The sequence below is a fragment of the Geotrypetes seraphini genome, chromosome 7 (assembly GCF_902459505.1).
Source record: "Geotrypetes seraphini chromosome 7, aGeoSer1.1, whole genome shotgun sequence".
NCBI classification, from domain to species: Eukaryota; Metazoa; Chordata; class Amphibia; order Gymnophiona; family Dermophiidae; genus Geotrypetes; species Geotrypetes seraphini.
In genome coordinates, this window is record NC_047090.1 from 175,321,594 (window position 1) to 175,348,007 (window position 26,414).

General features: G+C 44.0%; 1 protein-coding gene across 2 annotated transcripts in view; it reads left to right on the plus strand.

Moving 5' to 3' along the window:
• The window catches only part of TRIP11 (thyroid hormone receptor interactor 11), a 153,623-nt gene extending 127,895 nt beyond the window's left edge, over positions 1 to 25,728 (plus strand). For both annotated transcript variants that reach the window (XM_033951325.1, XM_033951326.1), the window contains exons 18-21: positions 8,176 to 8,290; positions 8,418 to 8,543; positions 11,959 to 12,103; positions 24,664 to 25,728. In XM_033951325.1, the coding sequence (XP_033807216.1) occupies positions 8,176 to 8,290; positions 8,418 to 8,543; positions 11,959 to 12,103; positions 24,664 to 24,878 (601 nt within the window). In that variant the 3' untranslated portion in view covers positions 24,879 to 25,728. The remainder of the gene's footprint in view (positions 1 to 8,175; positions 8,291 to 8,417; positions 8,544 to 11,958; positions 12,104 to 24,663) is intronic.
• Positions 25,729 to 26,414: the final 686 nt, after the last annotated feature.

Consider the following 26,414-nt stretch of genomic DNA (forward strand, 5'->3'; position numbering starts at 1 on the left):
AATGGCTGTTCTTAGTAGCATTTTATCAGCTGTGCAAGAGGTTTGCAAGATACTGTACACACTGCTTTCAGAAGGATAAAAAACTGGAGCACTCAGGGAAAACAACTTTTCAGAACATCTCTTGACTGGTGCAAAGGGAACAACTTTCAGAGAAGATATGGTGGCATTGCTCAGAAAATGGCCCTCCTCATGACTTGTTTTCCCTGGGTTACATAAGAACATAAGAATTGCCGTACTGGGACAGACCAAAGGTCTATCAAGCTCAGCATCCTGTCTCCAACAGTGGCTAATCCAGGTCCCAAGCACCTTGCTAGATCCCAAGTAGTAAAACAGATTTTATGCTTCTTGTTCTAGGAAAAAGCAGTGGATTTCTCCAAGCCATCTCAATAATAGTCTATGGACTTCTCTTTTAGGAAATTATCCAAACCTTTTTAAAATCCTGCTAAGCTAACTGATTTCATCACATTCTCCAGCAATGAATTCCAGAGTTTAATTACACATTATATAAAGAAATATTTTCTCCGGTTTGTTTTAAATCTACAGTAGCTTCATCGCATGACCCCTAGTCCTAATCATTTTGGAAAGAATAAACAAGCAATTCACATCTTCCCTTTCCACTCTAATCTAATCTAATCTAAACCTTAGGTTTGTATACCGCATCATCTCTACATTCGTAAAGCTCGACACGGTTAACAAGAGTTAGGGTAGAAAGGAACTCCAGTGGAAGAAGAGACAAAATGAAGAGAAAATTTAGAGGACTAGATTCAGTATTTTATAGACGTCTTGTCATATTACCCCTGAGCCATCTCTTCTCCAAGTTAAAGAGCCCTAGCCACTTTAGCCTTTCCTTATAGGGAATCAATCAAAGTTCAACTCAGTGTTATTAGTGCTTTTCATACATCACTGGACAGAAGGACATTTTGTCTATATAGCACTGAATGATGAGATAGATATAATAGGCATCTCAGAGACCTGAAGGAGGACAATCAGTGTGACACTGTATTAACTGGATACAAATTATATCGTAAAGGATAAAGTAGATCAAATTGGAATTAGGGTTGCGCTATATGTTAAAGAGGGAATTGAATCAATTAAAATAAACATTCTGCATGACATAGATAGCAGTGTGGAATCCATATGGATAGAAATTCCATATATGAAGGGAAGGAATATAAAGGTAGGGTTATACTACCGTCCCCCGGGACAAAATGAGCAGACAGATGAAGTGTTTTCAGAGATTAGGAAAGCTGGAGAATTGGGCAACAGTTTAATAATGGGTGATTTCAATTACCCAAACATTGACTGGTTAAATGTTACATCAGGGACTGCTAAGGAGGTAAAATTCCTAGACGTCATAAATGACTGCTTCTTGAAGCAACTGGTCCAGAAACCGACAAGAGGGGGAGCTATTTTAGATTTGGTCCTTAGTGGAATGCAATGCATAGTACAGGAGTTAACTGTTGGGTCCGCTGGGAAACAGTGATCATAACGTGATCAAATTTGAGCTAATACCCGGAGTGACATTGCAAAAGAAATCTACTGTAGAGGCATTTAATTTTCAAAAGGGCAACTATGATAAAATGAGGAAAATGGTTAAAAGAAGCTAAAAGAATCAGTTGCAACGGTTAGGACTGTAAATCAGGTGTGGATGTTATTTGAAAATGCCTTCGTGGAAGCCCAGACCAGATGTATTCCACATATCAGCAAAGGTGGAATGTTATTTGAAAATGCCTTCGTGGAAGCCCGGAGCTGGTTGTTATAGTATATCTAGATTTTCAGAAATCTTTTGATAAAGTTCGTCATGAGAGATTCCTGAGAAAATTAAAGAGTCATGGGATAGGTGGCAAAGTTCAGTTGTGGATTAAGAATTGGTTATCGGACAGAAAACAGAGGGTATGGATAAATGGTCATTTTTGTCAGTGGAGTGCTGCAGGGGTCTGTACAGGGACAGGTACTATTTAACTTATTTATTAAGTGATTTAGAAATTGGAATGACGAGTGAGGTGATTAAATTCGCAGATGACACTAAACTGTTCAAAGTTGTTAAAAACGCATGCGGTTTGTAAAAAAAATTGCAGGCAGACCGTAGGAAATTGGAAGACTGGGCATCCAAATGGCAGATGAAATTTAATGTGGACAAATGCAAATTGATGCACATTGGGAAGAATAACCTGAATCACAGGTACCAAATGCTAGGGTCCACCTTGGAATAGTTAAGCTCTGGAATGTGTTTTCAGAGGTTGTGGATAGCGTAGCTGGTTTTAAGAAAGGTTTGGACAATTTCCTGGAGGAAAAGTCCATAGTCGGTAGCATGGAATATTGCTACTTCTTAGGTTTTGGCCAGGTACTAGTGACCTGGATTGGCCACCATGAGAACAGGCTACTGGGCTTGATGGACCATTGGTCTGACCCAGTGAGGCTATTCTTATGTTCTTAACTCCTTGGAGACAGGAGAGGTTCCATGGGATTGGAGAACGGTGGATGTGGTCCATCTTCACAAAAGTGGTTAAAGAGATGAAGCAGGAAACTACAGACCATTAAGCCTCACTTCAGTTATTGGAAAAATAATGGAAGCATTGCTAAAGGAAAGGATAGTGAACTTCTAGAGTTCAATGGGTTACAGGATCTAAGGCAACATAGCTTTACTAAAGATAAATCATGCCAAATGAATCTGAATTCTTTGACTGGGCGACCAGAGAATTGGATTGAAGTCATATGCTAGATGTAATTTACTTAAATTTCAGCAAAATCTTCGACATGGTTCCACATAGAAGACTCTTGAATAAACTTGATGGGCAGAATTTAGGACCAGAAATGGTGAACTGGATTTGAAACTGGTTGACGGACAGAAGCTAGAGGATGGTGGTTAATGGATTTTGCTTGGAGGAAGGAAAGGTGAGTCTGACGCCACAAAGGTCGGTGTTGGGCCGATTGTGTTCAATATATTTGTGAGCAACATTGCTGAAGGGTTACTACTACTATTTATCACTTATATAGCGCTGAAAGGCGTATGCAGCGCTGTACATTTTGATATTTAATAGACGGTCCCTACTCGAAAGAGCTTATAATCTAACTTGGACTGACAGACATGACATATAGAGTTGGGGATGCAGAACCTAAGATGAGAGGAGTTAGGAGTTGAAACACTCTTGAAGAGGTGGGCTTTTAAATGGGTATTGAACACTACCGGAGCCCGCTGTAGGGATTCGGGCAGCTTGTTCCAAGCATACAGTGCAACGAGGTAGAAGGGATGGAATCTGGAGTTGGCAGAGGAAGAAAAGGGCACAGATAGGAGGGCTCGCGGGTAGGGGGAACATAGGGGGAGATCAGTGAAGAGAGATAGTGAGGGGCAGCTGAGTGAGTGCATTTGTAGGTCAGTAAAGAGAAGTTTGCATTGTATTCAGAAACGGATGGGAAGCCAGTGAAGTGAATTTAGAAGAGAGGTAACGTGAGTATAGCAGTTCTCCTGGAATAAGAGTCGTGCAGCTGAATTCTGGACGGGTTGGAGGGGAGCGAGATGGCTAAATGGAAGGCCTGAGAGTAGCGAGTTGCAGTAGTCTAAGCACGAGGTGATGAGGGCATGGATAAATGTTTTGGTAGTGTGCTCAGAGAAGAAGGTTTTAGCAATATGTTGTATCTGGGCAGTGAAGGAGAGAGAGGAGTCAAATATGACCCCAAGATTATGAGCAAACAAAACAGGAAGGATGAGAGTGTTGTCCACAGAGATAGAGAATGAGGGAAGCAGGAAGATGGGTTTAGGTGGGTGATACCAAGGTTTGTTTTTTTGTGGGTTTTTTTTTAAATTCTCTATTCATTTTATGTTTAACATCAAGTGCACAGAAAGTAACAACAATTTGACTAATACATCACTTGAAATTCCACAAACATTTTCATTAAATAAAATTTATCCCCTTCCCTCCCACCATAATAATATTAAATAACTAGTGTTTAAGCCCGTTACATTAACAGGTGCTAGAATATATGCCTGTCTGTCTTTGTTTATTTATGTCTCTCTCCCTGCTTCTGTCTCTTTCTTTCTGTCCCTCCTGCTATTTTTCTCTCTCTCTCCCTGGCACCCTTTGTCTGTCTTTCTTTCTGTCTGGTCCCCTGTCTGTCTTTATTTCTGTCTGTCTCTCTCCCTGGCCTCCTTTGTCTGTCTGTATTTCTTTCTGTCTCTCTCTAGTCATTAAGCCCATTACATTAACAGGTGTTAGAATATGTCTGTCTGTCTTTCTGTCTCTCTCCCTGGCCACCTTTCTCTGTCTGTCTTTCTATCCCTCTCCCTGCCCCTGTATCTTTCTTCCTTTCTTTCTGTCTCCCTCCCTCCTGCTGTCTCTGTCATTATTTCCCTCCTTTTCCCTGTGCAGCAGCATGTTCACCCCATTTCCCTGTGCAGCAGCAACAGCATTTCCCTCCTTCCCCCCCCCACTTTCCTTTGCAAAATCAGCAGCGGTATTTCCCTTCCCCTCCAGGTCCCTGTGAAGTAGAAGCAGCATTTCCTCCCCCCTTCCCCTCCAGGTCCCTGTGAAGCAGTAGCAGCATTTTCCCCCACCCCCATTCCCTTCTCTTACCGTGAGCTGTCCTGCTCCTTTCGGCCCCTCCCTTCTCTTAACGCAATCTGGCCTGCTCCATTCGGCCCCTCCCCCTTCCCTTTCCGCGGTCTAGCCTGCGTTCCTGCAGCTGGAGTCCTGTTCTTTTTCGGCCCCCCCCTTCCTTTCCCGCGGGCTGGCCTGCTGCGGTCGAAGGTTTTTTTTAAAGTTTAAAAATGCCACCGGCGGCTCCTCTCACAATCCCCGCCAGTGTCAGAAGCCTTCTCCGACGCTGGTGCAGGCTCGTGAGAGGAGCCGACACCGCAGCTTGAGAGGTGGAGACCAGGGAGTCCAGCGCTGCCGGCCAGTTTGACGACGGGAGGGGGGTGTCGCTGCTAAGTCCGCTATGTTAGATGGAGTGAGGGGAAGAAAGGGGAGTCACTGGTGTGTTCCCTGCCTCCGTGTTACAAACGTCGGCCGTGAAGTGTAAGGGAGACGGAGCCGGCAAGACCGCACATCACCTGCGAGAGAGGGACCCTTGTATGCGTGCATGCGCACTCTGCCGACCACGGAACTACAGATCAGGCAACACGGTGGTAGAGTGCACATGTGCGCTTAGCGTTTTATTATATTAGATGCATATAATATAGTAAATTCTTCCATCCCTTCATAACAAATACTGAAATCTAAAAACCCACCCCCTCCCCATTTTTTCATTTATGTTAATCAGGGGAAAATGATATCTATTCTTTACAATAATTTATTAATGGCCCACACACATCCTTAAATTTATTAAAATATCCTTTTTGAACTGCTAATGTTCTTTCCATTTTATATATATGACACACTGATCTCCACCAAAAACTATAATTCAATCTATTCCAATTTTTCCAATTATGTGTTATTTGTTGAATGGCAACTCCTGTCAGAATCATTAAAAGTTTATTATTATTGGAAGATATTTGGCTCTTGGCTCTCATAGATATGCCAAATAAAACGGTGTCATACGATAATGCCACATGATTCTCTAGCAAACAATTACCAAGGTTTATAACAGAGTGGACACCCAGGAGGGGTGGAAAATAGAAAAAGGATCTGCAAAAGTTAGAATAGTGTTTGCCAGCTAAAATTCAATGCGAAGAAGTGCAGGGTGATGCACTTCAGGGAGTAGAAATCTGAGGGAACCATATGTGCTAGGAGGTGAGAGGTTGATACACAAGAAAGGGGAGAAGGACCTTGAGATGATGGTGTCTGAGGATCTGAAGGCAATGAAACAGTGTGACAAGGCGGTGGCTGTAGCCAGAAGGATGCTGGGATGTGTACTGAGAGGCATAACCAGTAGAAAGACGTTGTTGATGCCCACCTAGAGTATTGTGTTCTGTTTTGGAGGCTGTTTCTGGCCAAGGATGTAAAAAGACTTGAAGCAATTCAGAGAAAAGCAGCGAAAATGATATGGGGCTTGCGCCAAATGATGTACAAGAAGAGACTGGCAGACCTAAATATGTATACTCTAGAGGAGGCCCAATACAAACAACTGGGTAATGTTCAAATAAGGAATGTGTTCCCAAAATTGCGTAAATTGCAAAAAGACCAGTAAAGGAACAAACAAAAGTACTTTAAATACCTTTTTAAACTTGAGTGGCGCTCAGAATCCAAGATGGAATGAAAAAACTCGTTGTGGGGTACAAACCCCTAAAGAGCTTCTTGCAGAATCTATCATTGCATCATTTTGAAGTAAAAGGTAATTAAAAGTGCTTGTTGAAAAACCCTCATAAATACTTTTATGTCCATATAGTGAAATAAATATCCAATTTGTACTGTAAATTCAAAAAAGGTGAGTTCAAAAAGACTTAGCTTAAATGTTCAGTCAGCGTTGACCCGGCGAGGTTCTGACGCGTTTCGCCTGACTGGCTTCCTCAGAGAACCCGCTAAGCTGCTAATGAACTACGAATTGAAATATATCCTAAAACAAATCAGCAAAAAAGGAAAATGATGCATATTGTAAACATAATGCTAAAATTGCATTTAAACAGATATACAGCTAATTCACAAGACTCTCGACGCTGACAGCAAGGTACCTGATCCAAAGGAAAAATTTTTTTCATTTCATTTACTCTAGAGGAGGGACAGGGGAGATATGATATAGACCTTTTAATACTTAAAAGGTGTTAATATAGAAACAAATATTTTCCAGAGAAAGGAAAATGGTAAAACTAGAGGGCATGAATTTACTTATGACTAATGTTAGTTAATTCTTTTTCACAGAGAGGGTGGTAGAGGCCTGGAATGCCCTCCCGAGGGAGGGGGTGGAGATGAAAATGGTGACGAAATTCAAAAAAGCTTGGGATGAACACAGAGGATTTCTAATTATAAAATGAATGGTATAAAATAAACTAAGGCCAGTATTGGACAATCCTGTGTCCCGTATACGGTGATTTGGTTTTGGATGAGCTGGGGAGGGCTTTGATGGTTAGTATAGGCTGGAGTGAGCTTCAATGGCAACTGCAGCAATGGGAGCCTAAAGACAGTACCGGGCAGACTTCTATGGTCTATTGCCCAGAAATATTAAAGAAAAAAGACAACTTAACTTTGAATGTACGAGTGTGACTATTGGGCAGACTGGATGGACTGTTCAGATCTTTATCTGCTGTCATGTACTATGTTGTTATTCTCACTACCCTCCCACCTCTCCAAGTTGGCTCTTAGCTTTGCGTCGTGCAATCATAAGGCTTCTGATGTTTTTATTTTTTTTAAAACTGTATCATGTTATAAATATTTTTCCAAAACTTCCTCATCTCACACTGGCTTCCAATTCCAGAAAGAATACTATTTAAATTCTACTGTTTACCTTTTTAAAACTATAAATGGAGACGCCCAACCTATCTGAACAACCGCCTCATCCAAACTACCTCAACCAGGCATAGGAAAACTCACACTTCATTCACATACCCTCCAATCAAAGAAGTTAAATGGAAAAATTATATGATGGCCTCCTAGCCACTCAAGCAGCAAAACTAGACAACCAAATCTCCAATCTATGGATAACGACCCCAGACTACAAGATATTCAGAAAAGAAATAAAGACTATTCAAGAAATCCCTGAAAAAGTCTTAACTCCACAAGTTCCCGACTTCCCGAAACTACCTGATCTACTCTTTACCTTCACTGGAAATGACCGAACATCTTCCTTTGTAACCCTCTTTCTATAACTCTTTTGTAATCCGCCTTGAAGTGCAAGGTAGTGGCGGAAAAGAAATCTAATGTAATGTTACTGAGATAATGGTCCTGCGAGCCAGCTTCATGCAAGAAGGCACAGACGCATGTGCGGTGTGGGTGGTCTTCAAGTTTTTAAAGTGACAATGTACTTGTTGACTGTCTGTGGATGACATCACCCACATGTGAGAATATCTGCCTGCTGTCCTCACCGGCTACAGGTAGGTAACTGCTTTATTGTAGAAATGCAAACAGAAATGACAGCAGAGCAGTTTGCAGGTGAAGAATTAGCCTAATACAGCTGTGATCAGGTTGTGAGAGGTTAGACTCCGTTTATCAGGTTAGTGTGACTAGGAGATATGAGGATCCATGTCTTATGTACATATGAATTTGCAGATTATTTCAGGCTATATATTTTTTCCTTACTTTCCAGGGTTCTGATGAGGAACCTTTTTGTTGGACATTTCCATACGCCAAAGAACAAACGTATCGAAGTGCTGCGGTTAATGGGAAGTATTCTGGGAATCCAAAAGGAAGAGATGGATCAGGTAACCCTGTGATGAGAGGAGGTGATGTTTCTACATGCTCTAGATTCTGAGATGAAGCAAAATAAATGCATTGTAAAAATGGGAAAATGTCTTAATTATTTATCTGATTTTTAAATTCCTTTTCCAGATCTTTCTCGAAGAGCACCGTGGTGTCACTGGATGGGTAACTGGTTGGTTTGGTGGAGGTGGATCTGGTTCAAAGAGTGTCCCTAATACACCACACAGGCCAAACCATCCCTCAATGTTCAATAGTGTAAGGACAAATTTTACTTTTACAGTAAACATGTGAGAAGTTGAAGCTGCACATCAGAATAGGTACAGAGAAAATATAAATTATTTTCTCAATATATCAGCTATCTCAAGATTCTGTGCACACATATATCCCAGACAGCTTAGCAGGGGGGTATCTGCTGAGTCATGCTCACTGCACGTGCAGGAACAAAGCTTTGTGCTGTTCCGCAGAGCGGTTAACGGCTTTGTTCCTGTGAGGAGCCCCGCCCACCACAGCTCCCCGATATCCCACCATCCTCCCTCCATTTTGGGTCCGGCAGTTCCAGGCCCTCCCTCACGGGTCTGGTGGCTCTAGCCTACCCCTCCCCCCTCACTTGCGGGTCCAGTGCCTGCTTCCCTCCTTCCCTGCCGCTGGCACACACCTTGCAGAGCGATCTGATTTCTACACAGGCTTTCTCGAAGGTGCTCATGGCCTTCCCTCTGTCAGGCTTCTCCTTATTTATTTATTTAGATTTTTATCCCGTCCTCCCAGTAGCTCAGAACGGTTTACAAGTAAACATTCACAATGGAGTGAATTGGACATACAAGATTATACAGTAGATTTAAATACCTGGACATACGAGACTGTGCAGCAGTTTAGATATAGGGACTATACAGCAAATTAAGAACAGTAGTTTAAATATAAGTAGTTTAGTTTAGATACAAGTTATTTGAGTATAGGCTGAGAGTAGACTATACAGAAATTTAGGCAGAAGATTAGAATGGAGAAAGAAGGGTAGAGGTGGGGTTTAATGGGGTTGGATGTAAATTGAGGGTGACCTTTAGTTGAAGAGGAGGGTCTTTACCATTTTCCGGAATGTCATTAGTGAGTTCTGTAGTCTGAGTTGAGGGGGGAGTTGGTTCCAGAGTTGGGGAATAAAGTGGCTGTAGGAGCGTTTGTGGGCGGTTTCTGAGAGGAGGGACCTTCCAGGGGGAATGCATAGGCATATCTCCGTTTCTGAGCGGAGGGTGCGGGTGGGGATGTATATGGGTAGCTTGGATTTTATGTAGGAGGGGGTGGTAGCATAAATTATTTTGTGTGCTATTGCCAGGGTTGGTTAATTTAGAGCCAGTGTTCAGCGCAGAGTGCTGGGGAGATGGGATCATGGTAGTTGAGGCTGTGTAGGAGGCGGATAGTTGCATTTTGGACCCGTTCGAGGCGCTTGAGATCTTTTTTGGTTATTCCATTAAATAGGGAGTTGCAGTAATCCATTCTGGAGAGGACATATGCATAGAGGAGTTGGGCTAGGTCAGGTGTGGAGATGTAGGGTTTGATCCTTCTCAGTTGGCGGAGGTAGTAGAAGGAGGTAGAGACTACTTGGGATATGTGGGTGGATAGGGATAGGTGTACGTCTAAGGTTACTCCTAGGCTGTGTACTTGATCTGTTGCCGTTAGTAGAGTGGAGTCCCATGATAGTGTTGGGCGTGTGTATTTGGTGTGTTTTTTCCTGATCCATAAGAGTTCGGTCTTAGAGGCGTTCAGTTGTAGTTTGTTGTTTGTCATCCAGGTTTTCATGTCAGAGAGGCAGTGTTGGAGGTTAGCAATTTGGGACGATCGGTTTTCGCCTAGAGGGAGGAGCAGCTGGATGTCATCAGCATAGGAGTGGATTTTAATGTTGAACTTCTGATGTAGAGGTTGAATAGGAGGGGGGATAGAAGGGCGCCTTGGGAAACACCATATTTGATAAGCTTGGGGTTAGATTTGTGCGTTCCTAGTAGGACAGTTTGGGTCCTTTGGTGGAGGAAGGAGGTGAACCATTGGAGGGCAGAGTCCTTGATTCCAAGGTCATAGAGTCTGAATATGAGGAGGTGGTGGTCAACCGTGTCAAAGGCAGCACTGAGGTCAAGTAGGACTAGTAGGGCATCGCTGCCTTTGTTGAGTATTGACCAGCTGTCATCGATGATATCTAGGAGTACTGACTCTGTGCTGTGGCCTTATGATGCAACTTCCTTTTTACACAAAGACAGAAAGGAGGAGCCTGGCAGAGGGAAAACTGCCACAAGATTGGCTCGCGCTGCAAGGTGTGTGCCAGTGGTAGGGACGGAAGGAAGCCGTCTAGACCCGCCAGACCTGCAAGTGAATGGAGGAACTGTCGGCCCCAATGAAGAGAGGGAACAATGTATGGAAAAGTAGATGGAGGAATTGGCCCAGGAGGAGGGTTGGAGCTGGATGAAATGGTACCAGATGGGGGCTGGAGCTGAAGGTAAGGGAGATAGCTACAGGACTTGCAGGAGGGGGAGCTGGAGGGAAGAGGGAAAGGTGCTGAACCTGTACTTTTCTGGGCACATTGTAGATTCTTTCTTTTTAAACCAAGTTCTGTATGTGGTCACCAGTGGCTTCATTGAGAATCTGGGTTGATTATAGGCAATGCTGTGCAAAAGGACCTCTCAATATTTGGATGGGATTTTCTTCTTTTTAGATTGGCCAAAGGATGGAAAGGAAGCCCATCATTGTTCTGTGGCAGTATCTAATAGCTAGATTTAGGGCACTTAATTGCAGTGTTCTGAAAAAGAAATTAGATCTTACCTGCTATTTTTGGTTCTTTAAGTCTCCCCAGACCATTCCTGACGAGTGGGTATGTGTTGTCCTATCAGCAGAATGGAGACTAAGAACTACAGAGTGATGTCTTCCCGTAAATCACTTTCATTGTTGCTTTAATCATGAATTGATAATGAACATGACTGTTGAGTAGACTAGATAGAATGTTCTGGTCTTTATCTGCCATCATTTATTATGTTACTGCAGCCCGCAATATTTCTAGTGACAAAGCAACATGATAGAAAACAAAAGAAGGAAACAACCAGCAGAAATTCTACTGTTGTTGCATAGACTAAAGTAGCACATTGCCTTTCGGAGTTTAGGTTCCCTGAAAAAAGGTTGTACACAAAAATACAGAGCAGCATCAAAAATCGTATCCCCAAATTCTAAGTGGAGTTGGGAATGGTCTGGAAATAGTAAAGGAACAAAAATGAGCAGGTAAGATCTATTCTTGGTCTCCCATCTGCTGGCTCATATCCACTTGTTGAGAACGGGTCTGGAGAACTAAGGAAAGGTGCAGTGGGGCAAGGCCCCTGACCAAGGACTGTCCCTGCAATGACCAAGCTATGACTTAGTGGGAATATAAAACAGAGAAAATGAATCCTGGATAACTGCAAATGAAGGTTTCATAGTGCTAGATCTCAACCTGGATTCTAATTGAGTTGGAAGTATTGAAGAGCGGGGGGAAATTGCCAGATTTAAAAAAAAGTAAATATTCGTTAATGGGACTTTTAGCATTTGCTGTTTTTTTTTTTGTTCTATAATATCAGAGCTTTTTCTAAACTGATGCCTTTAAATTGTTCTTTTTCACGTTATAACTGAAGCTTTGACTATATATTTTGCTGGGTTTTCTTTACAGTCATTTTCTGAACTATTTGTGAAATTCTTGGAAACTGAGTCACGTCCAACAGTTCCTCCTCCTAAACTTTCAGTGTTTGATCTGACCCCCATAAGCTCAACAGGAAGCAGAAAACCTGCAGGCACAGCATCAAGTAACATTACAGGTAGAAACAAGATGGAATTACAGTAGTACCTCGGAATCCGAACGCCCCAGACCTCGAACAACTTGGAATCCGAACGCCCTGCACATTGTATGTGTGTATTTGTGCCCCAGAATCTGAATGCTGCTTTGGAATATTTGTTAATATTTTACCTTAAAATCCAGTGTATTTCCTGTTAAAATTTGAGTTTGTGGGACCCAGGAACGGATTAATCCAGTTTCTATTATTTTCAATGGGAAAAATTGTCTTGGGACTCGAACGGGGTTCTGGAACGGATTAAGTTCGGATTCCAAGGTATCACTGTATATGTAACTTATTTCTTATATACTGCAAACTCAGTTAACCAGACTGTCAAATGCAGATTATAAAGGAACTACACATTTTAAAAGCAACAATATAAAATTATCCTACAAACAAAAATTATACCCTTTTTCTCAGAGATTAACCTAAATGGCTTTCCACCCTCTCGGGATCTCAACACAGGTTCAAAAATAGATTTTACCTTTTTTTCCCCCTAAATACCTGGCAAATTGCTAATGTGATGAATATACATGACAGTAATTCTGTTGTATGTGAGGCTTTTCCCTGTTATACAGCAGTCATCATACTTATGTGGTTTTGTATTAATCTAATCCTGGTTGGTGTGTATATTTTACTTACTAAGCAAATGCACACTGTGGAGGCAGAATTGAATGAAGGCTACCTAGTGATATGGAGAAATGTTCAGACAGTTAAAGTATTCAAGCTGTCTTACAGTTTTCTAGCAATCTGTCCTTCAGTATGTTTCACTGAAGACATTTTACCAAACCTGTTGACAAGTTATTTCTTAAGATGCCACCTGAGATCACATCAGCTTGATGGCACTAAACCTTTGTTTTGCTTTTGAGGTCAGGAATTACTGACAACAAACAAATTCTAAAATATAAAACCAATAACAAATAATTTTTAAAAATCTGTAATTTATTAAAATAAAACATTACACGTTTGAAATAATTTTTTTTATTTTTATTATTTGCTGTTTGATCATATTGATGCGATTTTGTCTGAAATTTTAAAAAAGTGCTTAGACACATTAGAATCATGGACTACAACTTTCAAATTGAAACTTAGAGAAAAAAAATTAAATTTTTGATCATAAGTAGACCTTTTAGGAATGCCCTCCTGAGGGAGGTGGTGGAGATGAAAATGGTGACGAAATTCAAAAAAGCAATTGATTTTACTTATTGATGTTACTTATAAGCTCAAATGTAGTTCAAAAGTATTAGGGGTGTTAATATATAATTTCCTCACATTTGAGGTTATGAAAATCTATAAGGTGTTATGGAAACTTAAAGATTAAGGCCTATTTTCAAGCAGATACATTTCCCCTTATAATTGTGGGTAATAGCCTGCATCGACTACTGTAATATAATCTATGTGGAATGCAAAGATACAGTAATAAGTAAACTTCTCACAGATGAAAATATTGCAGCTCAATTAATTTTTACAGTATCTAGATATGAGAGTGATATATTGCTTATGAAGCCACACTGGTTGCCAGTGGAGGCATGTTCCTTATTTAAACTCTGTTCTTTAACTTTCTCATGGTATATGGGAATGGGAACAAGACTTGATGTACTGCCTTTCCAATGCAAAGGGTACAGTAGTCTGGGCTATAGGTTTTATCTAACGTACAGAAGGCATCAAATAGATTTTTCAGCTCCACCTCCTTGTGTCACTGGGCAGTGCTCTTCTTCCTTCTGCAGTCAGCTGCGAAGGTGTCTCGTCTTCTGCTCTGCATCTGTTTTTTTATTTTCAGATTTTTAAAAATCTGATTCTAGGAGGTCTAGGTGTGCCTAAGAGGTCCCCAGAATTCCTGGGAGGCATCTCTGCCTAGGACAGGGGTGTCCAATGTCAGTCCTCGAGGGCCGCAATCCAGTCGGGTTTTCAGGATTTCCCCAATGAATATGCATGAGATCTATTAGCATACAATGAAAGCAGTGCATGCAAATAGACCTCATGTATATTCATTGGGGAAGTCCTGAAAATCCGACTGGACTGCGGCCCTCGAGGACTGACATTGGACACCCCTGGCCTAGGAGAAGATACAGATCCTGTAATCAGAGATCTGTAGTTTGCAACTCTTCTTTTAGAGCACCTACCTAGCCAGCCTGCACTAATATTTTGGACAACTTGGGGTTTGGTCCCCTGGGAGCGCACCTTGCCCTTGCTTCATCAGGTGTTTGAGCGCAGGCTGACTGGCCCTCGTATCAGTCCTGAGTGATTTGCGGGTGCTGGCTGCATCCCCCCTCCCCCCCTGAAGAAGCATGTAGAGCTAATGGGGTTGAAAGTTTCAGGCTTGTGGAGCTTTTGGAAGATCTGCATACTTGTCTGAGGCAGAAAATCTCCAGAGTCCTACTGCTGTGTGAAGCTGATGCAGGCAGGCACCTGACAGGATTGTAAGTACTGCCTATGGATGACATCAGGAAAGGTCTGAAAATTGACTTTTGGGGGGTTTCTGGCTTGTGCCTAAAGAGAATAGAAACCAGACACTCCATTACAGTAAAGAGAAGTTAAGGAAATTAAAGGAACCAGTCAAGGGACTTGCCTCAAGTCAGAGGGCTTCAGGAGATTAAGCGCCCTGACAAAAGCAAGAATCCAGAAGCGAGACAAGTGGCTGAGCAGCCAAGGAAAGTGGTTCCTGGGCAAAAGGCTGAATTGCAACCAAAGCCCAGAAGCCCTAAGGCAGAAAAGGGGACCTGGCATGGACAACAGGTAGAGGTTAAGTGTCTGTCTCATGCGCAGCCCAAGAAGGGTAGGGAAGTCGGCCACTGTGGGTTAAAGGTGACTGGAGACTTGAACTTGAGTGTCTTGATGTCTCAGCCAGGGGAAGAGGCAGAAGCCATTGAGGATCACCCATTAGAGGTTCAGGGCCCACCTCAGGATCTAGTCAGCAAGTTAGAGAAGGCTGACTGCTATATCACAGTGCTGACAGATGAATTGAAGCAAGCTGCAGAGTATGCAGGTCCATTAAGGGAGGAAAAGAAGACCCTTCAGAGGCAACAGGACCAGTTGCAGGTCAAAATAGAAAAGTGAGAGAATATAAAAGCATGTTCTAGCACATGGAAGTAGGAAAAAAACAGCTCAGGAGAGCTTTGGCACAGAAGACTGTGGAGATAAGGTACTTAAATGACAAGTCCTTAGTTGCAGAAGCAGAAACACAAGCAAGACTGGCCTTGAAAATATCCTTAAGCTACACAGAGTATCAGCTGGACAAGGAGAGGAGTGGGCACAGATCCAGAATGCCTGGCTACAATCCCAGCTGAAGGCCAAGACCCAGGAAGTTCTGGTTCTAAATGGTGACAGAGAGCTGAAGAAGTGTCTGAAGCAGAAGTCAGAGGAGATTACCAAGCTGCAAGAGCAGGTAACCTATTTGCCATTGAAACACTGTAGACGCAGGCAGGAGGTCTGCTTACTGAAATGGAGAAAGCAAGGTATCTCACCCAGATTGCAATGGAGCAACAGGAAAAGGCCTTGGTTGAAGTCAGCTAGTTATGTGAACAGTGTGCAAGAGGCTGAAACTGCTGGTGGAGAAGTGAATAGAGAAATACAATTGGTGAAAGCGCAGGCAGAAGAAAAATGGCTAGAGATGTAAAGAAAGGGGATGAATTTTTTCTGGTTTATTGGAGAAAGGAGGAAGACTAGAAATGGAATTGAGACAAAAAGATCCTGAGAACTGCTGTGTGGAAAGCAATGAGGAAAAACTGAATATACTTAATACTTCTATTCTGTGTTCACGTTAGAAAAGTCTGGAGAAGGACCACTATTGGCTGGCAAATTTATAAATGAGAATGGAATGGATACCACACCATTCACAGAAGAACTTGCAAAACTGAAGGTGGGCAAAGCCATGGGACTGGATGGGATCCATCCCAGGACATTGAAGGAGCTCAGGTCCTCTCTAAAGATTTGTTCAATAAATTCTTAAAGATAGGAGAGGTTCCATGGGATTGGAGAAGAACAGATGTGGTCCCTCTTCACAATAGTGGTCACAGAGATGAAGCAGGAAACTACAGGCCAGTAAGCCTTACTTCGGATATTGAAAAAATAATGGAAGCGTTGATGAAGGAAAGGATAATGAATTTCCTAGAATCTAGTAGTTTATAAGACTCGAGGCAACATGGTTTTACTAAAGGTAAATCATGCCAAACAAATCAAAGTGAATTTTTTGGGCAACCAAAGAATTGGATCAAGGATATGCATTAGATGTAATTTACTTAGATGTCAGCAAAGCCTTTGACATGGTTCCTCATAGGAGGCTCTTGAATAGAATGGATGGACTGAAGTTAAGACCCAAAGTGATGAACTGGATTAGAAACTGGTTGACAGACACCAGAGAGTGGTGATTAATGGAATGCTTAAAGTAAGGAAAGATGAGTAGTGGAGTGCCTCGGGGATCAGTGCTGGGGTCGATTTTGTTCAATATGTTTGTGTGTGACATTGCCGAAGAGTTAGAAGGTAAGGTTTGCCTTTTTGCAGATGATACCAAGTTTTGTAACCTAGTGGACACACTGGAGGTAGTGGAAAACATGAAAAAAAGATCTGCAAAAGTTTGAAGAATGGTCTAATGTTTGACAACTAAAATTCATGCAGAGATGTGCAGTATGTGATGCATTTGGGGAGTAGAAATCCCGTATGTGCTAGGAGGTGAGAGGCTGATATGCACAAACAGGGAGAGGGATCTTGGGGTGATAGTGTCTGAGGATCTGAAGTTGACAAAAAAGTATGATAAGGCAGTGGCTGTTGATGCCCCTGTATTATTATGAAACTCTTTTTTATTGGTAAATAGAATAACAACTCACAACCACAGAATACAGAAAAGGATTGTAACAGTTACAAGAAAAGTCAAAGGAGGTCACCTCCCCCCCAAAGAGGACTGGACTCTGATGTCCTCTCAGGGAACAAAGAAACCCAAACACCCCCCCTCAAACCCATACCCCCCCCCTTCCCCCCAAACCCCGCCACCCCCCAGCCCCAACAGAAAGAATCCCAGGTCAGACAGGTGGAGCAGAGTATAATTGCAACCCATTTACAATTCGACTACGACTTCTTGGCGGCAAACTGTCCAAGTATGGAAGCCAAGTACGAATAAAGTCACTACTCTTTCGGCGGGAGGAACGAGCCAGCCGGGCCTCCCAACACATCAGCTCATGTAGTTTGTTCCTCCAATACCAGAAGGAGGGAGGAACATCGGCCAGCCAATGGTTCAAGATACACTTCTTCCCTAAAATATAACATTTACTCAAGAACAACTTTTCAGCGGAAGAAAAACCAGAAAATGCAGGGAAGTAAGCAAACAACATGTGGAAAATAGAAAGAGGAACAGGAACCTGAAGGAGATCCTGCAGGAAGGAGGCCAGAGCCCCCCAGAAACCCTGTATACTCTCACAACTCCAAAAGCCATGAAAATAAGAGTTCACTTCAGTGTTACAGGTGAGACAAACCTGGGTATCCACACAGCCCATATAGAAGGCCCGGCTCTGGGAGGTATAGGCCCGCAGCAAGGTCCTGTAATGGCACTCTCGCAGCTCAGCATTTGAGACTAGGGCCGGAATCCGGCGTATAGCGTGGAGCAACCAATCTGCCCTAAGCTCCCGCCCCACATCCCTCCGCCAAGCCTCCAAAACCAAGGAAAAGTCATGGGGAGGCTCCAGGGCTGCAAGCCGCCTGTGAAAAAAAGAAACCGAAATCTGAGGCTCCGGATCCTCCCCCCCCTCCAAAAAAGCTCTAAACCGTAGCCCAAAGGACAAAGAGAGAGAATCTCTAGGAAGCGAGCGCACATAGTGACGCAGCTGACAATGCGCGAAATCAAGCCCTTGAGAAGGAAGACCCCCCTGTCGCAAGTCTGCGCAGGATTGCAGCTCCCCGTCATCCCGCAGAACCTGAAAGAGATATTCACAGCCCTTAGCCCGCCATCTTCCGAAAACTGAAGGCCCGAATCCCGGAGGGAAAGAAAGATTACCGGCCAGGGGCAACAACACACTAACCCGCGAGTCCTGATGCCACATGGGAAGAATCCGCCGCCACACCTCCCAAAGGGGGCGAAACAAGACACTACGTCTACCAGGAGCAGGTACCTCCACCAACCGTGCGTGCTAAAGAGACACAAGGTGGGTAGGATAAAAATAATCGCGCTCGAAGGAGATGTCCGTATACAGAGCGGTACCCAAAGTCCAATCTCGAATATGCCGCAATAGGCAAGCCCAGTTATACAACCTAAGATTCGGCACCCCAAAGCCACCCCGGTCCCACGAACCCACCATAAAGCGCCACCGTAGCTTAGGCTTGCGGCCTCCCCAACAGAACCTCGAAAGCAAAGAGTAAAAAGTCCGTATGTCCCGCTGCAAAAGACACAAGGGAAGCGTCTGCAGGACGTACAACCATCGAGGAAAGAGCACCATCCGAAAGAGATGCACTCTTCCCATCAAGGAGAGCGGCAACTCCCGCCAAGCAGCCAGAACCGATCCCATAGAAGACAAGAGACGCGTAACGTTCAACCGGTAAAGTTCCCGCACATCCATAGAAAGCCGAATTCCCAAATAGCGGAAGGAAGAATCAGCCCATTTCAAAGGAAAAGTCCCTCCCCAAGACGCCCGAAGCCCCGCCGAAGAGGCCAATGCCTCAGATTTAGTCAGATTCAATGCAAACCCAGAAAAGTCCCCAAATTCCCGAACACTCTCCAAGAGAGTAGACAAGGAGCGGTGTGGATCAGACAAAAAAACCAAAAGATCATCAGCAAAAGCTGCCACCTTAAAATGAGTGGCACCCAAATGAAGGCCACAGATGTCCACATTAGCTTGCAGCTCCCGAATCAACGGATCCAAATAAAGAGCAAAAAGCAAGGGCGATAAAGGGCAGCCCTGGCGGGTACCCCTCCGAATCGGAAAGGAGGCCGAAAGGTCCCCATTCACCGAGATCTGTGCCGCTGGATCACTATATAGCGCTTGGAGAGCATTGAAAAAGAAAGGGCCAAACCCGTACGCACGAAGCACAGCAAAGAGGAACCCCCACCCCACTCGATCAAAGGCCTTTTCAGCATCAAAACTAACAAGTAGGGCGGGGGTGCCCTCCACACCAGCCTTCTCCAAAGCCAACAGAATACGACGAATGTTTTTAGACACCGGTCGAGCACGTACAAAGCCCACCTGCTGGTCAGACACCAACGAAGGCAACACCCGGGCCAAACGATTGGCCAGCACTTTAGCCATCAATTTCGTCTCAAAATTCAGCAAGGAAATGGGTCTATAGGATTCCGGCAAAACCGGATCCCGATCCGGCTTGGGAAGAACGATAATCTGCGCAAGATTCAAATAACGAGGCAAAAAACCTTTAGCAACGCTCAAATTAAAAATCTCCGACAAAATCGGGGCAATCTCGGAAGCGAGCAACTTATAAAACTCCCCTCGAAAACCATCGGGCCCCGGCGCCTTGCCCAACGGGCACGCATGAATCACACTCTCCACCTCCTCAGCAGTAAGAGGACAGTCCAACATATCAGAGTCAAAAGTCGAGAGGCGGGGCAAATCCAAACTATCCAAATAGACCTTACCATCAAGGAGGTCCGGGTCAGGCGAATCATACAAAGCGGCAAAAAAATCACGTAAAATACGACTAACATCTCCAGGCTTATGGTGTAGAACCCCTCCCGAGTCTCTCAACGCCGCCACACCGGACGCCCCCCGATGAGAACGGGCCAACCGAGCCAACAGCCGGCTACTCTTATTGGCAAACCGAAAGAGTTGGAATTTATAGTGATCCCGTGATCTCAGCGCTCCCCGATGTAAGAGCTCATTCAAATCCTGCTGAGCCTCCAAAAGCTGCGTCCGGAGCTCCAAGGAGCCACCACCAGCATACTGTCTCCGCAAAAGCAAAACCCGACGCTCCAGCGCCAATACTGCCCGGTGCCGCAGTTTAGTTTCGTGGGCCACAAACGCCAAGATCTCCCCGCGCAATACGGCTTTCGCAGCTTCCCAATACAGGATAGGATCGTCTCTATGCTCCAAATTGGTATGCTGGAAATCCCCCCACTTACGCAACAGAAAATCATGAAATCGAGTATTCCGATATAAATGACAAGGGAACACCCACCGGGCGCCACCCCCTCTAGAGGGCCCCCATTGCCAGACCAGACTCACCCACGCGTGATCGGATATCTCAATGGGGCCAATCGCTGCATCCTGAACCACCGGAAGCAACTCCCTGGACAAGAGAACCAGATCGATCCTAGAAAGTGACCCATGGGCCCTAGAAAGGTGGGAATAATCCCGTTCCACCGGGTGCAAAACCCGCCAAACATCCAACAAATCAAGTGAAGACGCCAAAAGCTGAGCCCCCGTACAAGTTTTGTGGGCTTCCCTTCCCGCCGAGGAAGAGCGGTCCAGTCTCGGGTCCGGAACCTCATTAAAATCCCCCCCAATCAACAAAGGGATCTCACCAAATTGCAACAAAAGAGAACGCAGCTTTCTAAAAAATTTGGCGGAGGGATTATTAGGAGCGTAGAGGTTACATAAAAGCAGAGGTTTATTGTTAAGAGTAACCGAAGCAATCAAATACCGGCCCCCAGGATCCCTGAGAACCCTGTGAGTCTGTAGCGAAAGGCCCTTACGAAAGAGAATCACAACACCTCCCTTCCCCCCCAGAGCCGGAGCCTCCAGATGATCACCCACCCACCATGTACAGAGCTTAGCATGTTCCACAGAGGTTAGCCGAGTTTCCTGCAGGAACGCCAAGGAAGCTCGTCTCCGATTAAGCTGCTGTAATATTTTAAAGCGTTTAATTGGGGAATGAATACCCCCCACATTCCAGGAAATCAGTTTATGTTCCAGAAAAAACAAGATAGAGATAACATAGCAAGTACAATAAAACCCTTTGAGCAGAACCAGAGGAGTGTCCCAGCCACCACCCCCCCAGCCATATCAACCACCAAGAAGCCCTCCGGACCCCCACCAGTCTAAACCTAGGATTACCCCAACCCTCCAAAAACCTCCCCCTCCCCGTCCCAGAAACTCCCCACCTTCCCCAACCCCCCCACTTCCCCCCTACCCACCAGCCACACCACAACCCAACGGTTGCCACTTCCTGAAAGCAAGATACGCCCACCACAGGATCAGCAGGATATCCAGACACCAAACTCCCCCCCCGACTCACAACCCCCGGTCCAACCACACATACCCACCAGCCCACCTCAAACAAAGGAACCCCCAGACAACAATCAACCAAACCCACTCTCACACTCCCATCCTTCCACACCAAGAGACGTCAAAAGCACCCCTACAGCATGGAGCTAATGCCCCTAAAGAGTTCAGAAGCCAAAGCACGTCCACCAGAAGACCAGAGGGAGGCAGAGGAGTCGGTCCACGGAGGCACCCCCGAGATCCACAGCCCCAAAAGGCCAGATCTCAAAAGGATCTCCAACGGTGCAACAGCAAAGTCTTCAAAAACTAGGAGGAGGCAGCAGGAAAGTGCTCATCCACAAATTTCTGAGCGGCCTCAGGAGAGTCAAAGTGATGAGCCGAGCCAGAGAACATCACCCGCAGACGTGCCGGGTACTGCAGAGAAAAAGGAACATGGCGGCGAACCAGCGCAGAGCAAAGTGAAGAAAACTTGCGACGAGCCTGGGAAACCTCCGCAGAATAGTCTTGAAAGCAGAGGATGGAGACGTTGTTATATTGCAGTTTCTTCCCCTGCCGCAAAGCTCTAAGGACCTCCATCTTATGCCGGTAATTCAAAATCCTGCAGATCACCACCCGCGGACGATCCGCGCCGTCTCTGCGCCGTCCCAAACGATGGGCCCTCTCGATATGCAGGGGGCCCAATTTTTGTGGTAGAGCCAGGGACTCCGTCAGCCAATGCTCCAAGACGTCCCCCAGGTCGCTCTCCGCAATAGTCTCCGGCAGGCCGACAAACCGCAAGTTGTTCCGGCGGGACCGGTTCTCAAGGTCCTCCACCTTGGCCTTCAACGCCGCCAGAGAGGAAGCCTGCACCCCCTGTTCCTGAGTCAGCCGGAGAACCGAATCCTCCGCATTGCTGACCCTCTGCTGGGTGTCCCGGACCTCGGAGGTGAGAGCAGCGAAACGCTGGTCCATCGAGTCCAGCTTATCTAAGATCCTCTGCAGTTTGGCACCGAGCGTGCCCTCCAGCGCGGCCTGCACCTCCGCCGACACCTCCGCCACCCAAAGCGAGCTAGGGGACTCCGGCGAGGCAGGAGCCGCGTGCGCCGCCATCTTGCTGTCTTGCGGCTTCCCACGCTCGCGGCTCTTTGCCGGCGTCTTAGCGGCCATCCCACCTGCACCCGCAGTGAAAATGGAGCGCGGATCAAGCGCGGCGATCCCACAGCCCGGGGGAGCAGTGTCCGGCGAAAAGCGCCGATTAATTAACAAAAAAGCTGTGGCGGGCGTATCGGAGCCGCGAAGCACTCGACCTCACAGCCCCATGCTTCCGATGCCCCTGTATAAGTCGTTGGCGTGGCCCCACTTGGAGTTTTGTGTTCAGTTTTGGAGGCCATATCTGGCTAAGGACATAAGAAGTCTTGAAGTGGTCCAGTAGAAGGAGCCAAAAATGGTAGGGGGTTTGAACCAAAAGATGTATAAGAAGAGAGTGGAAGACCTGAATATGTATACCATAGAGGAGAGGAGGGATATATATATTATTTTTAAAAAAAGAGGATTCAATTTAAGCGTGAATTTTTAATGAGCTTAACTGTTGGGCAGACTATGCAGATGGACCATTTAGGTCTTTATCTGCTGCTGTCATTTACTAGATTACTATGATTTTGCATTGTCCAAATTGCAGGAAAATAGTATAAAAGTCAGTATACTGTGCTTGGTGTTCTTATCAAACCTACCTAATGGTAGAATTTGTTATCTATGGGAACTAGGATTCAAGAAAACCATATCTTGTTTTGTAAGCAACTCAAATCTTTTTTGCTTAGAAGGTTTGTGTTAAATGAATAGTTAAGTAGGTTACCTTCTTCGGGAACAATTCTTTCTTTGTTAGAAGATGAGGTTCTTGCATTTCTGGGGTATATTAGCCACCTTTTCATATTTTGGCATTATCTATATAGATCCATGTTGAAATTGTATTAGCTATTTTCTTCTGATAATTTTGACAATAATTGTATGCTACGAACTCGAGGCCGAATGTGAGATACAGGTGCTATAGTAAAGTAAATTAAACTAAAGGTCAATTTAGGAAAACACTCTACTGAACAGTCTCAGATAAAATAGTGACGAGGATCAGTATAGTAAGAAATGAAATGGGATTAAACCAAGATGCTCCCTTGAGCATGAGTAGTAGCTCCCTTTCTTAGTGTTTGTCAGAGTGAAGAAAAAGTGATTCCACTAAGACTTCAGTAGGGCTATATAAGGCTTTCACCTGCCTCGTTTTCATATTTGGCAGTCGCAATATGGAATGCATTGCCTCTCTCAATAAGACAGTTGAATTAAAATTTAGTATTTAGGGAAACAGTTAAAATGTTGATTTCAGAAGCATCTGTTGTCAGCAGTTCTGTTTTTGGATTACTGAAAAAACTAAAGTACCCAGGACTGTTTTATTCCTAGTTCCTCTTAGTTTGTTATTCACAATGAGCTGAATATGTATTCTTCAGGCTATAAGAAATAAGATAAGTTAAGATGTGCTTCTTTTTTTAAACATGACATGTTTCTGTTTTGGCAGACAGTGCCAATTTCTTTCTTGAAAGACACATTTTAGCATGCAGAAAGGGCTTTTTTTCTTCTTTTTTTTTAAGGTTTATAGCAGCATAATCATCAACCTTGTTGGCCATAGCATAACCATAAACAAACAGAAATTGACCCTGGTACTCCACAGAATCAAAGAGCAACCAAAACCAAAAACGCTGTGGAGATGTCCAAGATACAAGCTTTATTGAAAATACAGTCATAAAATCCACATAATAAAATGTCTAGGATCCATAAGATGGGAACTATGGACCCAACACGGTCCGTGTTTCAATGACCCTGTCTTCCTCTTGGGCCCCTAACAGTCCTAAGTCGAACGTGGATCAGAGCTCTTGTGCAGGATTGTTCTCAGCCTTTGATCCACGTTCTTTGACTTAGGACTCTTAGGGACCCCTGAGGAAGACAGGGTCGTCGAAACACGGACTGTGTTGGGTCCATAGTTCCATCTTATGGGTCCTAGACATTTTATTATGTGGATTTTATGACTGTATCTTCAGAAAAGCCTGCATCTTGGACATCTTCTCCACAGCGTTTTTGGTTTTGGTTGACCATAGCATAACCAGCTTGACAAGACTTCTTTAATAAATGTTTCCAGTTTGAGAAACTCTTGATCAGTGGCTGTTTGATCAGCCTTCCACAGTTAAGAATCCCCATATTTTGCATATTATGTACCAGTGTACCTTTCAGCCTCTCAACAAACTAAACTCATTCTTAGATTCCCCTTGTCTTTACTGAGGCCAGTGTAGCAAACTAATTTGCTCTATGTAGGCAAATAGAAGGCAATTGCTAGAAATAATGAAACCCGTGTATTGTATCTTTTGTACACAGGAGGAACGGGATTCAATAGAAAGATGGACTCCAATCCATTTTTGGCTCCACGGTCTGCAGCTGTGCCCCTTATCTCTCCATCTTCTCATGGAACTAGTGGCTATGGGCATCTACTCATGAAACCAATATCCGATGCTTTGCCTACATTTACACCTCTGCCAGTATCGGCAGATGCAAGTGCTGGTGCTGTACTGAAAGACCTCTTGAAGCAATAGGTGGTGTCAAATCAGCATTCTGGAGTAACTTTGCACTTTAAGGACCGTGAGGACTCAACTGTATATAATTCACACACAGAGGGGCCTTTTGTGAAATCACCTCATTTGCAACTCAACTTGCATTTATTTACTAATTATTTTATAATGGTTGAATTAATTGTAGGTGATTTCAGAACAAATGTTTCAAAAATTTATTGTTAACTGGAAGAGATGCACAGACAGGACTGTCTAGCTTCGTTGTTCAGAAATAAAAAATAAAAAAAGTGGTAAACACGAGAAACACTAAAGCCATAAGGTCTGCAAATGCTATAGAGCAGTATTTGTCAGAAAAGCACTTTCCTGTTCTATTTCTTTTAGACACTTTATATAACTTTGTTACATAAAACAATGTTTTATGTCCCTCTTGGTGGAGGTTCAGTACTTGCCCTATTTTTGGGCCAATTTTAAAGCACATTAAAGCATTAAGTATGGAGCTCTGACACTGCTTGTGACCAGTACTGCTAACATCTTTACATACACCCTAAAATTCTGTATTAACCACACTAGATGGAATGGCAAAGACATTCCATCTTATCTTGAGACAGAAGAAAAGATCATTTTATGTGTGCTGTGTCTGGACCCTTCTGTTTCAACCTTCTCTCCACAGTTTCTTTTCATTCAGGTCATAGATGAAAAATATCCCAAGCCAGTTGTAAAATATTGTACAGACATATTCTCCCTTGTACATATAACTGTTTTCAAACAATGCCAACATGTATGTCTATTTAAAAAGTACCTTTTCTTGAACAATTTTGTAGGTTTACAGTGTGAATAAATGTACAGATAATTAAAAATGAGAAGGCTTGGGGTTGCTGATCTCTACTGTCTAATTGATCTGTGTGAGGGCATTGACCCTTGAGTGGATCCAACTGCTCTGTAAATGTTGCTCTGATGACTTCTATCCAGGGGTAAGCAACCCTTAGCATGCAGAATCCAAATATTTCTGTAAGATCAGCCCAGCTGATTCATTTTCAAAATTTGTAGGCCCGCTTTCCTCATCTCATGATGCAAATTTTGAAAATGCAATGTTGGCATTATAAAAGGGATGGTGTCCTATGTGGGTGATTTGCCAAGATGCCAGGGGAGCAAGATTTAACTGGAATCACTAGTTCAAAATATCAGCAGCTCCTTAAGAAGTGAGTCTGTATCATACTTAGCAGATGTACCAGAAAGTTAGCACAGGTTTGAGAAAGAAATGCCAGCCAGCCAGCACAGTGTTTAAGAACTACCGTAATCCTTAGCATTCATACCAGACCAACCCAAAATCGTGGTTATATCCATCAACCACCAAGGATGGAAACAGAAACAGTAGTTTTGTATGACTCGCTCTTTAGGGGTACCATGCAGCCTTGGGATGTTCAGTATTTCTCTATCTCCAGCAGATGGTTAATGACCTAACCGTGCAGCTTCTGGGCTATTTGGAGTGGCTTCTGAACCAGTTTTAAAACTGAGCTTTAGTTGAGTTAAAGATACCTCTTAAGGTTTGGGCTTCAAGCT